Genomic DNA, 18,826 nt, shown 5'->3' with positions numbered 1-18,826 from the left:
TTTGCACTTGTGCTGATTTGTCTGGCAAGGATTTCTTAGGTCAATGTTACTTTTTCCTTGCAATGGGACACAGGCAACATTCTACTGAGCAGAGAGGTAGAAACCCAAAGGTGACTTATCAGTGCTGAACTCTTGCACAGCAGGCCAATGAACCAGTTAAATTATGTCATTCTAATAGCTGAAGGGTATAATGAATGGGCTTGTAAATTCTGCTGCTGACATCTTTTTTTTCCACTTGCTTGTTTTTGTGAATTGATGGTCATCTTGGGTGTAACTACTTTAATCCTATATTTTACAAGTGTTAGAACTGTTTGTTACTGGAATCAGTCACTACAATAGAAAGTGGATACATCAGCTTTTTGAGATGCATTCAGCAGCAGGACTGATGAGCAGATTTTTATCTAAAGCATCACATTGAACAAAATATGACTAAACATAGATCCTGTCACTGAGTGTTCAGTCAGTTGTACTGTCTGCAGATCATTCCCTACAGCAGTGTAATGGCTGTAAAAAGAATAGATGTTTTGTTGATTCTTCTGATTTTTTTTTATTTGTTGTTGTGGGGATTTTGTTTGTGTTTTTAAAATATGTTGTTCAATTGTTTTCATGGCAAAAGATGATGCTTGAAATATTAATTTTTATATGATCATATTTCTGTTTGCAAAGATGGAAGCAAGATAAAAGATGGTGTTCCCCATTGGAGCATTTGACACTTGGTGCTTGACTGCCCTTGAATGCAGAAATAACAGTAGTAATCATGTAGAGTATGCTTGGCATATTATAAAAATGTGTACTAGAAGAAGAACTAAGTTATCAGCTGTTTTTAGGAAAATGCACTGTAAATTGAATTACTTTCTTCCTCCACTTTGCTAGCAAATATTGAATATTCAGGAACTTGACAGGATAGTCAAGTTTAGTGAGTGTGATAGCTATAAAGACTGAACTTTCTTCTATATATTTTGAACATTTACATTAGGGGTGTGCAAAAAGGGAATCTCAACTGCAAAGTAAAGGGGTATTTGAACCAAATAATATAATTTCATTTGTTTTTGTAATTCTGTATAATGCTGATTGTGATTGTATCTCTTCATATTTCTGTGCTTTTTAGTTAATCTGAAAATTTAAATTACAAACATTTCACTAGAAGATTTTAGAACTCAGAATTTATAGGCTGTTAAAGTTTGAATACAACTTTACCTTTCTTTCTGGAAAAATTGCTTGAGTAGGTCAGGTTTTCAAGGCTTTTGGATTCAGTCCGAGTTCTTGCATGTTAACTATAAAAGTTTATATGACACACAAAAGATGACTAACTAACTAGAGTTTTGAAATATTATTTTTCAGATTACATAGAAATGTTTCCATCATTTTTATACAGTAAGATATCATTTTATATGTGTATTAGTCTTCCTTATTTTTCTTAGAAGCCTTCTAAATAGGCTTTAAAAAATTTACCTTTTGCCCAGTGAACTTCTGAACACCTATGAAAATAAAATGTGCTGCAGTTGCTAATCTTGAAGAACGACAAATGTATAAGAAGTTGATGTGTTCTGTGCACACTCCAAGAGTAACAAGAACATAAGAAAACATTCCCCAATTTGTTCCAGTAAAGGAACACAATAAATCCACCTTAAAAATTAACTGGAAAGGTAAAAAAGAAAGTGGAATTCAAATAAAATTCCATTAAGACTTGGTGTTAGTTATACCTCACTATGGGCATAGACAAATTTACTGTATTGTTCCATCCTAGCTACATTTTATGTCTTCTAATTTGTTTTGGTTTATTTCATTTTTTACTAAATTCAATATAAGGAGGAATTACTGAAATTTCTGGTTGTTCTAGTTCTGTGTATCTGGGTTGTCAGTCATGTTGTTGGCAGCATTCCAGCACCAAGCTGCAAAGGAAGTAACACTTGCTATGTACAATTTTTAAAATTCTTTTGGACAGTGATAATTTTACTTTACCATGTGACCATATTGTCAGATTTCCTATATTTTGAAGGACCTTTTAAAACTTCTCTGAGAATGCAAGTGGGATTGGGCATCCACCTGAAGCTGTGAGGGGTGAAGGACTGCCCAGCGAGCCTTTCGAGCGTGCTGGATGTGAGCATTCATGTGCACCATCATGGCATGTTGAGCACGTCCCAAGCTAAACTTCAGAATTTTCTTTTTTTTTTTGCAGTTGTTGGTTTTGCTATTTTGAATTGAGATACTGAAACAAGACAAACTTGTTTTCCTTGTGTTCTTAGTAACTACCTGTGCTACAGGTGCTAGAACAGAGTGAGTGAGCCCTGTTGGAAACTTTACCCTGCTGGCACTTTACCCTGTATTTATCCAAAGCTGTGCTTCCATTGACTTCAGCTGTTGTTAGCAATGCTTAGCAATCCTGTCCAGCCAAATCCATGTTTATGGATAAATAAAATAACACAGCAGTGACCCCTGTGAAGAGGTTTGCATTGACAGGAAAGTTGTTTAAGCCATAAGAGTTTTAGCTGTTCCCTAGATCTCATTGTTCTGATCAAAATACTACGTGTAGTGTCACAGGCTCTGATGGCTCCTGGGAGCCTCACTGGAGTTGTGGTGTTCTGGAAACAGTTAATATTCCTGTGAGTTGAAGCCATCTTGTTGCTCAGCAGAGTTGAGTTGTGTTGTGCCACATACTGGTGCAGAAAGCTGAAAAATCTAGGGCAGCATGAAAATGAAGAGCACTGAAATAAATTACTGGAACTGAGATAGTGCTCAGAATATAGGAAGCTTAGTAGGAAGTCAGTGAACTGAAATATGTAGACCCAGGGAAATGTGTCTTTGGGAAGGTCAAGATACCTGAGGATTTGTTGCTTGCACAGCAAAAAATATGCAGCTGAGGGGTGTCTCTCAACTCCATGTGTATTTTATGGTATGGATGTAGATGACCATGCCAGCAAGGATTTAAACATGCAACCTTGTGTTTCATGGTTAAGGATTCTGATTATGGATGATAGCTGGGCTTGGGCACCATGAGTGAGATTGCTGACATGCATTCTTAGGGTAAAAACTTGTCCCTTTTTAACTGTACTTTAATGATTCATGCTCAAGTGTCTTTTCTGCCATAATCCTCTGCAGAGTCAGAAGAAAATGATACAGCATCAGGTTTTGGAGCAAGATGCATATTGTCAATGTCTCTGCCATGGGATAGGTCAGCCATTTGCTTTTTTAGTTCATTAGTTCCAATTACTTTGGGCTGCTGTTCAAGCTGAGAGGTAATGAGGAAATCAGGCTGTATTAAGATCCACTTCTCACCTGTTATGGTCCTAGCTATAGATTTGATCTTGACATTGTTATTTGTGATGAAGTTATATATTTTTTTTGTCATTCTCTATCTTTCCCTCTCAGCAGTAAAGACATGGTTTGTGTATCTACTGGGAGGGACCTGGAGTAGTGCTGGGTATGCCCTGCCCTTACATGCCCCTGATGTGAGTCTGAAGGGATCAGAGCAAAGCCTACCATGTTACAGGGTACAACAAATTGGAAAAAGTTCTTTTTATTTCAAATGTTACAAATGTGTCAGTACTTCAGTACTGCTAAGTAATATTTGTTTCATAAATAAGATAACTTTGAAAATTACTTTTGCCTTCCTGGAATTTGGTGATGCACATATTACAACTCAGCCATCTCCTGGAGTAAGTGACACAGGCATCTGTCCTAGAGATAAACAGACCTCTTCAAAGCACTGTTTTGATTCACTCCCAGAGCTCTTTCATTATGTGTGTTGGAGGGAGACTGGAGACTTGTGAATAATTATCATGGCTGTGTAATTAAAGACTAGCATAATACATATGCACCAAAGTGTAAGATTCAGATAAAATGCACATTGGTATATTTTCTCATTTTATTTTAGTGCATTGACTCTGCAGTTATTTTTGGCACTTACTCTTTGGTTTTGATTTTTTTTTTTAAGTAAAATATTATAGACACTGTGTTATGTGACATTTTTTATCGGACTTACAAGTAAGATATTTAGAGGTAGAAAGTTGAGACCCAGCTCCAACTAAAGGTCCATTTCACTTTGTGATTCTTCAAAATCTGATCCTGATATGCATTTGTGTTTTCTCATTTTATTGATGTCCACTTTGAGGAAGTGCATGGCATAGATGAATGTAGAGATAACAGCCATGAAGGGCCGGGATTTAAAGTTATGGGATACGTCTCTTCTCTAAGAGCTGTTATTACTAAACTGGTTTTCTTTCTTTCAAGTCTGGGTAATTCTGAGAACTGAAATACGCTGCCATATACACCAGCAGCTAACAAGGAAGGAGCTGCTGTCTGCACACAGCAGAAATACAATCCAACATGGGCAGGCTGGACTTAATCTTTTGCTGACTTAATGATTATTGTGTAGCCAAAGGCAGTGCCTGGTAGCTGGAGATTTCTCTTTTATCCATAATGCAGTTTATCTAAGTAGGTCTTAGGAGCTTTGTCTTCTGTAGGAAGATATCCCAGCAAATCTTCCAGACTGGCTGGATTTTAAAACTTCTTTACCAAGTTATTATGCTTTATCACTCTGTATTTTGTATATCTTTTGATTTTAGTTCATGTTCCTAGTCCCAGAACTTTCTTGCAAAATCCTCATGTGCTGCTGAGGACTTTTATGAATTGATGTTGTTGGGATTGTTTGGCAATAGATTGGTGGCCTATGGAAACAATGCAAAAGGCAAATCCAGGAGCTGGGACAGTATCAGCTCACAAAACCAGGAGAACCTGTTCATGCTGAGAAATGAGGAAACATAATTGTGTGTGTGTGTGCAGAAGCACCAGTCATCTTGGAAGAAATTGCTGAATTTAGAAAACAGTTTTCAAATCTGCTGAGTACAAATGAGTTGCTACTGAAATGAAAGCTACTGAGAAAAATGGTAATAGCCCTTTTATTTAGGAGCTAGAATGTTAGCCCCTACTTGTGTTTTATCACCCACACTGCAAAGTCTGCAGTCAGCACACGTTATACTTATGCACTGCCACAACACACTCATAAAATCTGTTGTGTCTAAAATTTCTTTTACTAGATTTATCTTGCTCAAGTGCTATAATGGGAAGTGTTATAATTGCCTGGTGAAGGGTTTTGATTAAATTGATCTTCCTGTGTTTAATGTAGGTCTGTTTTAATCTTGAAAATATATTACAGGTTTGTGTGCCCCTGAAAAGGTTAGGAAGATGCAGCATTCCAGCAAGCCTGCCCTGCATAGCCTTGCTGCCATGCTACAATTTCTTTCTCCCTTTTCCCTCTTGTGCACAGCTCCTTGGCAGGTTACAGAAGAAAGCAGTACCTCCCAGGGATTTGCTACTATAGCAGCATGGTTAAAATATAACATACATATGTTAATAAAGGCTAATAAAATTCAATTTGTAGGCTGTGTCCTCTTCTGAACTCAAGCCTTCTGACCTCTAAGACTGTAATCTCAGGAATGTTTGAAGCTGGAATAAACTACCACTGTGGCAAAAGCTGCAGTCCTGCCCTTTAGCTCTCCTGCCAGTGCTGGTTTTGCCAGCTCAGCTCTGCTATGGCTGTATAGTAAACCAGGTCAGGGCACACATCTCACTGAAAAATACTTCCTTACCTCTATTTAGGATAAAAGTTCTATCTTTGCATTCATATTTTCTCTTCTAAAGGATGGTGTAGTTGGGTATTGAAGCAGCTGACCTCTTCACTTACATATATCTAAAAGAGGCAGATAGAAAAAGCCAACAAAAGTTCTTCGTTTAAAGGAATTATATAAAACCTACTTAACCAATTTACTAATGCATCAATAGAATTGTTTTTTTCATCAAAGTTAATGCTTTTTCTTTTTGATTTACCCTTGCATTTTTTTAAGGAAGTGATTATGAAACAAACTCTTCTCTACTAGCGCATATTACTAAGAAGTGGGTTGTTTTAACCAAATAAAGTTTTCTTTTTGGAAAAAAAAAAACCCAACCTCAGTACTTTGGATGTTTTTGTTTGGTTTGAGGGTTTTTTACCCTAGGATCTACTTTGAATTTTCTGGACATACATACATTTTATTTTATGTTTCAGTGTATTGCTCCATTTGGATAGGGGAGCAAGTACTCTTTTAAATACAGTATACAAATGATGGAATTCTAAGCAGCTGTAGAAGACAAGAATCATCAACAAAGAGAATTGAAAATGAGTGAGCTCATTTGAACTTCAGTACTTAGTATAGCTTCTAACAGAAATCAAGTATTATTCTTTGAACATCATGTTTGACTGCCAGAAATGCTCAATAGATTAAATAAATGTGTATAGACAATAATGGTAGTCCACTTATAGAATATACAACATTAGCACACTGAATAAGGGAAATTGGGTCTTCAGTTTAGAGTAGGCACTGTGGGAACATGAGATTTTTGACAGTAAGATTATCTGTATTTCAGAGTTTTCTGTAATAGCAAGCTTTTAATGATGTGTATTTATTTTAATTCCAGAACAGGAATATTAAAACAATTATGAATTTATGCAAGTATTCTCTTTTTTAGTTTCATTTAAAGACAACCTAAGAACAAGATGGTTCAAGAGAAATAGCATTTATTAAGACAGAATTTTATTACCTTTTCTATGGATACTGCTTTTTCTCTGAGGATTTTAAATACTAGTTTTGTAAGCAAGAATATCTTATAGTAACATGTGAAAAATATTGTTCCAGGACTTGTGGGAGCATATTACAAGGAAGGTTTCAGTTTGCAGGGTAGGATGTTATACCACTTTTTATCAACTGTAGCATAATATAGTATACAACACCCCCCTTTTTTTTAATGGTAGTGAAGAGAGTCGGCAAACAAATATTTTTTTACAACTGGGTGACTATAAGGGGCCATTCTGTTATGTTGTCTTATAGTGTACAGTACTCTGGGTACATGGGCATTGGTAAATTGTTTCCTCCATGGAATTGTTCCTGAACTTTGCAAGTGGTTGTTCTAGTAGGCCTGCTGAAGACTGATTCTGGGGTTTGTTTTTCTTTTCTTTTTTTTTTTCCTTTTACTTACCAAAAGCAGAAGCAGAACTACTGAATTAAAAATGGGAGGTTCAATTAGAGAGCAGCCCTTGCTCAGGTTTTTGAGTGCCCTTCAGTGGAAGTATTATCCTAGCTTGCCTCTATTTTTTCTTGCACCTAGTGTACTTTCCTTAAACCCATCAGGTTAATGTTAGACATTGGAAGAATTAATTGGTACTTTCTGGCACAAAGGTGCCTGCTGGTGTCTTGAGCATTGCTTGCTTCTGCTCTGATATTAAGGTAGCACAGTGACAGGAAGCAGATGATGAAGCTGTAAACCAAATATCTCTGAAATAATTTCATCTCCTGTGTAAGCATTAATACTGCTTTATTTCTAAGTTCTTATTTAAATGACAATATTTAGAATTAGCAGTTGCTTGTATGTATATTTTTAGAAATACTTAAAAGCCTCTTGGCATAGCTGTACTGGGGAAAACAGCAGTTGCAAAATGAAGGGTATAATTTTAAACTGCAGACATATTTATATTTTTTTTCTTATAGAAAGTTCTATCAAATTCTATAATCTAGAATTAGATGCTAGAATTTATATAACAAGAAACGAGCCTATGTTAAAAAATTAAATTTTTCAATAACACTTGTCTTTTCTTCCTCTTTTTTTTTGTTTCTTCTAGGACCGGAATAGGCCCTATGACACTTTTAACTTGCACTCTTTGGAAAATTCCTTAATGGATATGATAAGGACTGATCATGAGCCTCTGAAAGGTAAACACTACCCTCCCAGTGGCCCACCAATGAGTTTCGCTGATATAATGTGGAGGAATCATTTTACAGGTTAGGAATATTCATATGTCCATGCTTGCTTGGTGTTTAAACAAAAATCAGCTTTTCAGTATTTCTATAAACTTTTTATTAATGAATGAGTTTCCAGTTTTGTGAAATTTCTGTTTTCCCATCTTAAGATAAACTTCTCTACTAGGAAGATAAGGTGAAATGTCTATCCATTTATTGTAATTGTACAATCATAGTATTATCTGACTGGCATATCTGAAACATGGGATTTTGTATCAACAAATTGTAGAGCAAGATCTCTTGCTGCAGTCACTTCAAAAATATTTCCTTTGAGTCCAATTGTTGTGTTCAACATCTTTTTAAAAGGTTATACTAAAGTGTGGATTATCAGCTAGGATGCACTGGTCCTAAACCAACCAGTGTATCAAGGTTATTCTCTATAGTTAATTTCAGGTTTCTTTTAAACAAATTTATCTTAATTTGGATTTCAAATTGTTAGGGGAAGCCAAAAGATATTAGCTGTTGTTAAGTGCTGGGAAAGTTGTCATTATTTATGCTATTAAACTGTTTGTTCTACCAGGTGTTGGCATTAGGGATGAAACCATTTGCAATACTTGGCTGATAGTATAGTAAAAGGTGTGGCAGCATTTCATTGAATTCCTGATCAACCTGCACCCTCCTTTGTCTTTATCTTTCACTGGTTGTGTTTATAAATAGGTGCACATTCTTGCTGATATTCATTCTTGCTGACTTGTAAGACTGAGGATAGTTGTAAGCCATATACCAAGGAAGTATTGAACAAGAAATGATTCCCAAATACTAAATCAGAACACAAGGAAGAAGTCTAGTGATGTATAGCACTTCCTATGCTAATGCCTATATACATGTTTTTTGATGTCATGACTGCCTCATTTACTCTCCTCTCCATTGTAAAAATATTTTTTCTTAGTCAAAAATACTGTGCCTTTTTTGCCATATCTTCTGGGTACAGGTTTTATTCACAAGCCAAACAAACTGGCTTCTTTACCTCTGTTATCTTGAAATTTGCAGTGCCATAGCTTTCATGTGTCTTTAACCATTATTCATCTGTCTAAAATGGCAGGGAATACAGTCTCATGTCTATTCTGATCATAAACTCCTGAAATAAGGGTTAAAGTTGAACTTAAAAAACCATGCTCAACAAAATTGACATTTCTACTGGATATATGTTTCATGTGGCTGGCATTAGAATATTAATAAAAATTGCCAGTAAGTACAATTAATTATTTATTGTATCTTGTTAGATACATTGTAATTTAGCTAAAACTCATTATTTTTATGGGGTTTTTCAGTATTTATTTACATATACAAATAGAAACGAATTTTTTAAGAATGAATTTCCACATGAATCTTAGTGTGGAAAAAAATGAAAAAGATGGGGTTAGATATTGGACTGGATATTAATTATTGAAGTTGGTTATTGTGTAAAGTTTAAATTGATCTTTTCCATTTGATAATGGGACCATTAGCTTTACTTTTGCTCTAATAAGGGCTTCTGTCTCAGACTGGATGTGCTCTTTCTCATTCAGTGTTTCTCACCCATTTTGGCCTTCCTCCCTTGCTAATGAGCTCACTTCCACTCAGCAGCTGTTGGAGAAGTCTGTTTTTCTATTAGTTACCTCCCTGCCTATGGGTTTCCCCCCAGTGATACTGTTGCTTCCCCTGTTTCTTTTTTCTCTTCCATCTAAGCACAGGGCTGACTTTGCCAGCCCCCAGCCTGGCCCTGGCCTCGAGTGCATTTTCCCTGTTCCTGTTTTTACACTGCAGTGTGGCTGGGAATATTCACAGGAGTGGCTCTTACAGGACATGTTCATTCTCCCTTGCAAGAGGTTGCTTTCCTCTGTGTTAAACAGATCTATGTTCCCATTTTAGCTGAATCCTTTTTCTGAAAACCATTCTTCTGCAAAAATTGATTCAGTCCTGACATCACTTTCTTACTGTATTTTTGCTGTTTCTTTTTCTGTGAAAATTGGTCTTGAATGTGTTCCTATACATCCTACTACTTTTTCTCTACAAAAGTGCAGAAGCTTTTCAGCTGCTGTCCTTCTCTGCACCTTCCTCACGTTTCACTTTGTTGTCTTATAAATTCACTTGCTTTTTCTTATTTATTTCACGCTCCTCTGTCTCCCTTAAGGTAGCAGGACATTTTAGTCTGTTAGCACATTCAAAAAGTAAGTAAGTGATCAGTTCTGCTTGCTTTGGCTTGCTCTTAAGTCATTGCCAAATTTTCATTTATTTTCACCTTGAAGCTTTTTTAATATATTGGTTATGTACTTCAGCCTAATTTTTTCAGTTCCTTGTAGACAAGCCCATGTGAATGCCTCTTGTGTGAAATTTCTGGAATATTATTAACTTAACCAACCCTCTGAGCTAGTTCCTCTTCATTTTACCAACTCTGTCTTTCATAGTAAACTGTTTATTCCCTTTAAATCTTTACTTCCTCTTGCATCTGATTGTCCTCTCTTAGGTTTGTGCACTATTTTTTCTGTAGATACAAAAATCCTAATAGAAAAGAAAAGCAATGAGATGGCTTTCAAATGACTTCTTAAAATTGTTCTTCTTTTGGTAAATGAGCCCTTTTTTCTCAAACAATCACAGTTAGCAGCACTTACAGGTCAGTTTGCCATACATTTACTATCCAGATTTTAAGTGGAAAGTATGAAAAGGGTGAGTACCAAAATCCTCTGATTTTGAAAATACAGGAAGATTTGATTCTAGAAAAACTGTATATTTCTTGGGGCTTCCAATGCATGTAACAGAGCCTGAAACAGGTCCATGTTTCAGGATCATTTCACCCTGCTGCTGCCAGCAAATACTTATTTTTAGAAGTACTGTCTGTATTTGTATTAATGAGTAAAATATTGCAGGCAGTTTATATGAAGTTTGAAACTTTGCTTGAAACATCATCCTTCTTGGCATGTGTGTCCTTCATGTGCCAGCAGATACTTGGAACAAAAAATAATTCTTCTGGGTATGGAATGAGAGCTCTCAATTGGAATGTGGGTGGGAGGATTAACCATAAAAGATTCTGATGGGAAGACCAAACTGAAATGCTTCTGGGATATTTTGTTCTTGTTTTGGGGTCTGAGTTCCTCATGCTCTGCTTGGTTCAGAGGAGGTAATGGAGAAGCTCAAGGTGAGAAAGGAAGAGTCTCTTGTTTGTAGTTGCTGAAGCTTCATACCCTTCACTGTCTGAGGTATGGTCAGGCTTTGTCCTGTAGGCCATGGAAATTGAGTTTATTTCAAGGTCTCCAAAGCAGATGACTTCTTTTAAAGCATGATCCCCTTGACCTTGAGAGGACATGTGATTAAGTGACATTTTTTGGGAGGGACTTTTTTATTGCTTTCAAGTGTGGAGCACAGCCAGTGTGAGAGATTATTGGTAATGATCTGGCCCTCACTCCTGCAATGCTGAGTTACTCACATTGAGCCAGGCTGATTGGCAGGCTGGCTGGGTGCTCTCCAGTGAGGACAGCCAGGGTCACTCAATCACTCAGTTCTTTTTGTGTATTTCTTGCTGTAAAAGAGATTTGAAATCTAGCTCAGAGTTTTCTGGACCTAAATTACTAGCATATCCATCTAAGTTGCATTTTATCATGAGCCCAGTCCTGGGAGAAGGTGCTCAGTGTCAGCTCTGATTTCTTTTTCTCAGTTTTTCCTGCCAGATAGGGGAACCCTTCTGTATGTTCCTGGCTTTCTGTCCTCATAGTCTGGGAACTGTGCAACTTTAAAAGTAATTTGTCATTTTCATACTTTGAGATTTAAGGAATGTAAATGAATTGAAAAAGAATTCTCATTTTCCTTTGTCCCAAGACCCTTTGGCAGACTTCCCTACCTGCTTTCTCTACCATCAAGGCCAGCTTCTACATCTTTCTTTCAGTCAATGCTCATAAATACTTTCCTTCTTTCAAAAGGAGGGAAAAAAGAGGGCAGAAGTTGAGTAAAGGAATTGTTAAGCTTCATTTGGTTAATGACAAAATCACAGTGTACAGCCCAGGGTATCTGACTGTTCCCCATGTCAGACATAAGGAGGCCTCTTGGACAGAAATGTGCAGGATCTCCTAAGATGTTTTTCTGAAAAGTCTTATTTATTTTCTGAATGGCCAATAAAATACATTATGCACTACAAAAGTATGAGTGACAGTTTTGCTTTAATGAGGAAAGGTTATGTTTGCATTCTTTATTTGCATTCTGCTTTGACCTGAAGGTGTAGGGCAAAAGTAAATTATCAGAATGGCTATGGGTAGATGCCATTTATCACTGACCAGAACATTTCTTTCCTACATAAAAGTGTCTCCTGTCTGTGGTGTAATATGTCACTGTTGCAATATGTTTATCCGTGTCAAACTATTGCATTACAACACAAACAGAGGTATTCTGATCTATAAAAAATATTTTGATCAGAAGTAACTAGCAGCTGCCTTTGTTCTATTTTTAAATAATTAAATAAAATATTTCAGCTGTGTTAGATCATATGCTGTGCACATGTGCTACTGACAGGTCATGAAACTAAGTATAAAACTGAGGAAAGAAATCATGTCCTTCAAAGTATTTCTTTTAAATTTACTGTTACACTAGATCAAAGTATTTCTTTTAAATTTACTGTTACACTAGATAACAGTAATATTTGCTTATTTATTCTAAATCAGAACAGAAACAAACTTTGTAGTTTACAGATCTCCACCTAACAAAAATTGTGGGTTTTTTAAAAGAAGTGTGACACAGCTTCAAATATAAATAATTGGAGACAACACGTGTACAGGGAGATTTCAAGAGTAGGCTTTATAATAGATCTAATTTCAATGGATATCACACTGTAGAGAGACACACAAAGCATGTGTTGATTGTGTCATAATATTTCAGTAGAGATCAAGATGTTGACTATAAATGTACAACAGTTCACAGGCAGAAATAGCAACTGTGGGGAAACTTTTTATCTTGATTTTCTGTACTTAATGTCACTCATTTATTTGTGAAACATAAAACTGAAGTTATTGGGTTACTACTTCATAACTTTTGTAAAGACTCTATCAGGTCCTATGAAAACTCAGCAAAATTTAGGATTTCTTGTTTACATTTAAATTACTCACATTTTTGACAGCCAAGTGTTTGAAGATTATATGCAATTTAAGACTGTTGGATTCTGTTCCACAGAATGGACCTTCACTTTTCCACTTTAATTTCCATTCATTTCAGTACATATCACCTGATTTTGTTGAGCTGTAAGTGTTCCTAAGCTTTTTGTAAGCAAAGCACTAAGTTTGCCACATGACCCAAGAAAAGTGAAGGTGAATGGATAATATTTGTGTTTGCAGTCGGCAGCTGAACACAAAGGTCATGCAAATAGAACAAATGTTGTCATCTCAGTGCTGGGAACGGTGCTACACTGTTGGGGCTTTTTGCAACACTTTCAGTAGGAAAAATAGTGCAGTGTTCCAGCATTTCCCAAAATCTCAATGCTCATGAAAAACAGAGTGAGCCGACAGATGTGTTTGCACATGTATTTGTGTTTAAAATTAGGCCCCTCGTGCTAATCCTTTTGAAGGAAAGGGAGTATGTTGCTTTTCCATTTGAAACTCTGCTTATCTTAAAAAATCCGCTTTAATTTTTTTTTTTCAGGACAGAATAAGGTCATGAAATGGTTCATATTTTTAAAATTAAATAAGTGCCTTTTGCAACAATCTGTAGTATGGTCATACTTTCCAATTTGCTGCTGGCAAACAGCATGTCCTTGTTTTTGACCTGCTGAATCTGTTTGGTCAGGAGTGGTGGGGTTTTTTTATTTGCTTTGTTCAGTTTAAGAACTGATTATAGAGATACGAAATTTTCCTTGTCTTTATTTCCCTCTTTTCATTGTGCTAGTGAAGACTGGCCTCACAAAGACCTAAAGCTGTTTTGCTTTTTTCTTTCTCACTTTGCTACTGTTTTGAGGGTTTTGTATATTTTAGTATAGATTGCTAATGGTAAAGTCTGCTTTGATATTGTTTTATTTTAGTCCTCCCAAACCACCAGTGAAAAATGCCAATATTGCTCTTTTGAATACAGTTCTAGAACTTCATGTAGAATGAGCATATGTGTACAAATACTTGTCTACCGCTTATCAGTAATGCAAAATTTAACTTTAAGTTCAAGTATTGCTTTCAAAGTACTATTAACTTGAAAATATAGCTGTTTCAAGCTAAAAATGTTTGCACTACTTAAATATGTGCAAGACTGCTGTGTTTTATTGGAGCAATGTAATTTACTTATAAAGTCTGCATTTCACTGTAATGTGTATGCTGTTTTATTTTATGCTGTTTTGTTTTCCCTACTGATAGGATATATTTGCTTAGTCAGTGATAGGAAGAAGTTTTATTACTGATATTCATAGCTGATAATTATACACTTCACTTTGCCACAATATGTTTTTGCACAGTTAAAGTATATACATGTGAACACAGTAATAGTTCTTCATATTTCCCTTCTGGCAAACAATAGTACTTTTGTTCTGCTCAGTATTTTAATTTTTTTAAAGATCTGTAAGTGTGGGTGTTTAAATTATGGGTGTGAACAAATGGCAAATATACATACAAAAAGAGGGGACAGAATAAAGTCAATGAACTTCTTCAGAGAGCTACTTCTTATTTTTATATTTTTTCATGTGGACCCTTGCTTACAACATTCTTGGTGTTGAAGTTGTCTTGGGCATGTCTGCTAATGTAGCATAGCTTCACATATCTGTAGTTTTGGGAAAAAGGACAGAGAATGGTTGAAGGTCTGCTCAGGTAAAAATTATTAAAATTCCTGTATATGCACATGTGCTTCATGCTTTGTGCCCATTTGTGAACCCTGGAGTACACACTCATGGCTGAGCTGGGGGTGTGGGGAGTTGTAGGTTGTGCTGTTATCTGGGCTCCCAAATACATGGGAGTCAGATGAATAATCTTACTTCACATGTTTGGGGTAAGTTTCTGGTCATGCTTTGGTTTTTGCACTCTGCTGTGTCTAAACTTGACCCTTCCCCACTTGCTACCTATCTATTCAAATAAGTATTGCTGAGTTTTAGTGCCTTTTCTTGGCAGTAACTTGGAAATGATAGAAAAGATAAGAGTGATAAAAGAGATACTATTACTAAAGAAATAGAGCAGACCTAGTCCTGTTGCCAGTTTCATTTGACCTTGCCACAGAATTCTTTAGTCATAAATTGTAATTGATATCAACAGTGATCTTAACAATTATGTGAGAGGAAGTTATCATTCCAAGGAAGTTCAGGACAGGTCAAAAGCAGACCAACTTTACCATTTTCTAGCAAATCTTATGCCAAATACTAATTGCTGAATTGGTATAAGTGGTCAGTCTGGTGCAAATCATGAGGTATAATAGTGCAAGAAGTTTTTCTCAATATATAAGCAATGAACATTATTTCTTGGAATGTTGATTGTAACATCAGAAAGGTTAAAATAGGTAACTGTAATCTTAAAAGCCCTTCACTATGTGAGTATTCATATCCAGGTGCTGATTAGGGTTACACAAGTTCAAAATACCATGAAGCACTTAGGAAGAGCAAATGAATAAAAGAAGAAATGCAATAGGGGTAAAACTGTGTCTGATACTAATTTTTACTATTTTTGGAACAGAATTATTTCTCAAAACTGATCATGTAACTCAAAATTATCTAGACAATTTTCAAAAGTTTATTTGCAAAAGAATCAAGAAAGATTCATATGTGGGAAGGGTATACTTCCTTAAGTTGTTAGAAAGATTTCAGAATTCATTCAGGATCAGTATGCACCTTTACAAAGAACAAGGTAAAGTTAAATTTATTTATTATCTCATTTCCAGTACAATGCAGAAGAGAGGATGCACAGATTTGATGTGCTCTAAAAAGGAATTGGGCTCTCTGCCATGACAAATATGATATTGCTCATGCAGCAGGGCACCCAGGCAGTCCAGCTAGAAAAGTCTCTCCAAATGTTGTTAGGAGAGATAATTTAGGAAATTTAATGATGTAAGCAACAGTGCAGCCTGGGCTATACAAGAATCATCAAGCCTTCATTCATGCTCTGAAGTGTTTCAAGAGCAGGAAGTATACAGCTAGAATTTTTTCTTTCTAAACTAGGAATAGAAAAGACATGGAAGAGTGATTATTGTTGTAGCCTAACTGCAATGCTCTAAGTGTGTGGTAAAAAAGCATGTAATTGGAAATATACTCAGTAAATAGTTATGAAACCAAGACAGGCAGACTGAAAATGGCAGATGTACACTGAACACAAGTACTGGGGATGTAGTTACTGGAAGGGTTCCTATTTATGATTTCACTGAACTGCTGGAATCAATAACTTCTGTGCTCTTAACTTCCCTACATTTCTGTTCAGTGTGCTTAATATTCTTGAAAAGTGAACCCTTTATCTAGAGATTTTGTTTTATAACTATAATTAGTAATATGTGCTTATATAGATTTTGTAAATGTTCAGGTAACATAGATGTGTTTTTCCTAAAATTGGTTGTTTTCTAGTTTTCATTTATGTGTTTCATCTAAGTAGGTCTTTGAGAGTGCATATTCTTAATTATATTTCACAGTTCTACATTGCACCTTTAAATTAAAAAATTATAATTTCCTTTCTCTGTTCTCTTGTTGTTCCTTAGATAATTAAGCAGTTTTGTAATCTACAGATGGCTTCTTTTTTCAATTGAATAATTTGCTTCAAGCAACAAAATATTAAAACATTATAACCAATATGAAAGGCTGTATAATTGTTCACAATTAATTTGTTGTCTCATGACTGGTATATTGCCAGTCTCTTTTGAATGCTTTTAGTACAGGTGTGTTTTGAAAGGATTCCATTAATCTGTTTCTGTGGAGTGGCACGAGGGAGCTCTGAAGATGTACAGAATTATCCTGCAGGCTGGCTTAGCTCTGTGGGAGAACATGTCCTTCTGCTTGTGCTGCTCTGTATTTTCTGCTCCTCTCAAAAGATAGCTGACAAGAACTGTTTAAAAATAGCAGGCCAAGGGCAGGTGACAAAATGTCACACAAGCAGCACCTGGTCCAGTGACAGCCTGGAGGGAGGAAAAAACCAAACCCAGATGTCACAGATAGGATTCTATTTCTGAAGTTGGTTGAACAGCAGAATTTCAGTTTCAGCAAAGGAAAAGAGAAGGAGCCATCCAAGCATTATGCATTCAAATTTTACTCCATTTTTTCATAGTTGTGGGGTTTTTTCCTTCTATTCCAAGTATTAATTTTAAAGTACAAATTAGTACAGACACCTTTTCTCTTTACAAGTAATACCTGTAACCTCACACTCATTAATACACTGGTAAGGAAAAGGGGATTAATGTTCATCTGGAGATGGCTGACGTATTTTAGCAAAGGTTATACTAGATGAAATAATAGCAGCTTTAAGGTTTCTGCAGTGCCAGATTAATGTGAAAATATGTATAGGAGAATTATGTCTGTAATTAGGAAATGTGAAGTGGTTAATGAAGATCATCTCTTTAAGAAGCTTTGCTCAAGGGGTTGGAAAGTAAAAATGGAAATTCTATTTACCTTGTTCTTCACTTCTTTCTGGAGGTGCTCTTTGCTTCCTAGCCTTATTGTGGTGTCATTGTTTTCTAAAAGAAGGAGAAAACTTCAGTGTGGAGAAATGATTGATTTACTTTTCTTAACCTGCTTATGACTTAGTTTCCGAAGTGTATTGAAACTTCATGCTGCATCTGTTCAGAAAGAATATTCATTACAGCACAGCAGTTTCTGTGACTGGAAATAAAAAGTTTTAATTATCAATAGGAACTAAAAATGTTGGAGAGGTTTGGCTTTAGTTCTGCTTTGCCAGAGTTTGTTAAAATTTGGGTTTGCAGAAGTACAGGAACATAACCATTATATTGGTTTTCAGTGTGGTGAGTGGATCTTGAGCACCCATATTTGAGTGTCCATGTAGTGAAGAAATGTAGAAGAAATGAAGAAGCTCTTTCTTAGCTGCCAAACTTAGCCACAGACCTGGAGATAGGAGAAGCCTATGAAATGGAATTCCATTATATACAGGAAGTTACTTACAATACTTATTTGAAATAAATTTTTACGTGACCATAATTATCCTTTTACATCTTTTTCCAAGTAAGGACCAATACAAATTACAGCTTGTAGATTTTCTTGGGTGGCTTGATTTAAAAAGGCCTATGCCAAAGTGTCTTCAGGATGAGGTTTAATACTTCAGCTCAGTTAAAAAGTATCCAAAACTAATCTGAACAGCACTGCTGCTGTTAGCTCATTTCTTGCTCTAACAGTAGAAGTAGGTTTCTCTGCACTGAGTCTCCTTTAGGTCAGGAATATCTATTTTTCAAAGTACATATGAATGTACTGCTTGAGAACAATATTCCTTCCAGCCCAATGTCTTATCTCAAATGGTAGGTGATGGGAGAGTCTTAGGGAAGAATGCAAAACCAGGGAAAGAACTCCCTCTCCAACTATCTGTTAACTTGAAAGCTAAAGGTGCTGCATCTAGTATGAAAGAGAATGATTGATTTATTTTTACCAATTAAGTGGAGTTTTGTAATGCTGTACTTGTTATTGGAAGCCAACTATAAATGATGTAACTGCAGCAAGGCTGAACTTGAGGCCTTGTTTTGAAAGGATAAGCATAATGCTTCCTTAGTGCAAAGTAAAGGAATGTATTAAAATAATTGTTTAGTTGTTTATGTTTTAAGTACATAATACTGAAGGTACTGTGGTATTAAATATTTTAAATGTGTATTCTTGGGACGTTCTCTTTAATCAGTAGAAGATTCAGCTCCCCTGACTGTTCGTTCCCTTTAGAAATTTTTCATATTAATGAATTTAATTCAGTTTTGAAATAAAAACATTGAAAATAGCTTTTACTTACATTGCAGGGCGTATGGGAATAAACTTTCATCATCCAGGAACAGACAATATTATGGCTCTTAACAGTAAGTAGTTGATGTCTAGTGGTTTATATTGCCATGTAGAATATTATTTCTTACATCTACTGTGTGTGTAGCTGTACAGTCAGACATAAATA

The 18,826-nt window shown here is 35.8% G+C and overlaps 1 protein-coding gene across 9 annotated transcripts in view; it reads left to right on the top strand.

Moving 5' to 3' along the window:
- CPEB3 (cytoplasmic polyadenylation element binding protein 3) overlaps positions 1-18,826 on the top strand; it is a 79,490-nt gene that overhangs the window by 20,446 nt on the left and 40,218 nt on the right. For 7 of the 9 annotated variants that reach the window (XM_054276608.1, XM_054276607.1, XM_054276613.1 and 4 more), the window contains exons 3-4: positions 7,652-7,811; positions 18,678-18,734. In XM_054276608.1, the coding sequence (XP_054132583.1) occupies positions 7,652-7,811; positions 18,678-18,734 (217 nt within the window). The remainder of the gene's footprint in view (positions 1-7,651; positions 7,812-18,677; positions 18,735-18,826) is intronic. The other 2 variants (XM_054276614.1, XM_054276609.1) reach the window with 1 other exon arrangement.

Source organism: Melozone crissalis, unplaced genomic scaffold, assembly GCF_028551555.1.
Source record: "Melozone crissalis strain CALT ecotype California unplaced genomic scaffold, PUWL_Pcris_2 ptg000019l_1, whole genome shotgun sequence".
In the NCBI taxonomy this organism is placed as follows: domain Eukaryota; kingdom Metazoa; phylum Chordata; class Aves; order Passeriformes; family Passerellidae; genus Melozone; species Melozone crissalis.
The sequence above is the reverse complement of the archived record's forward strand: the minus strand, read 5'-3'. Positions and strand labels throughout refer to the sequence as shown.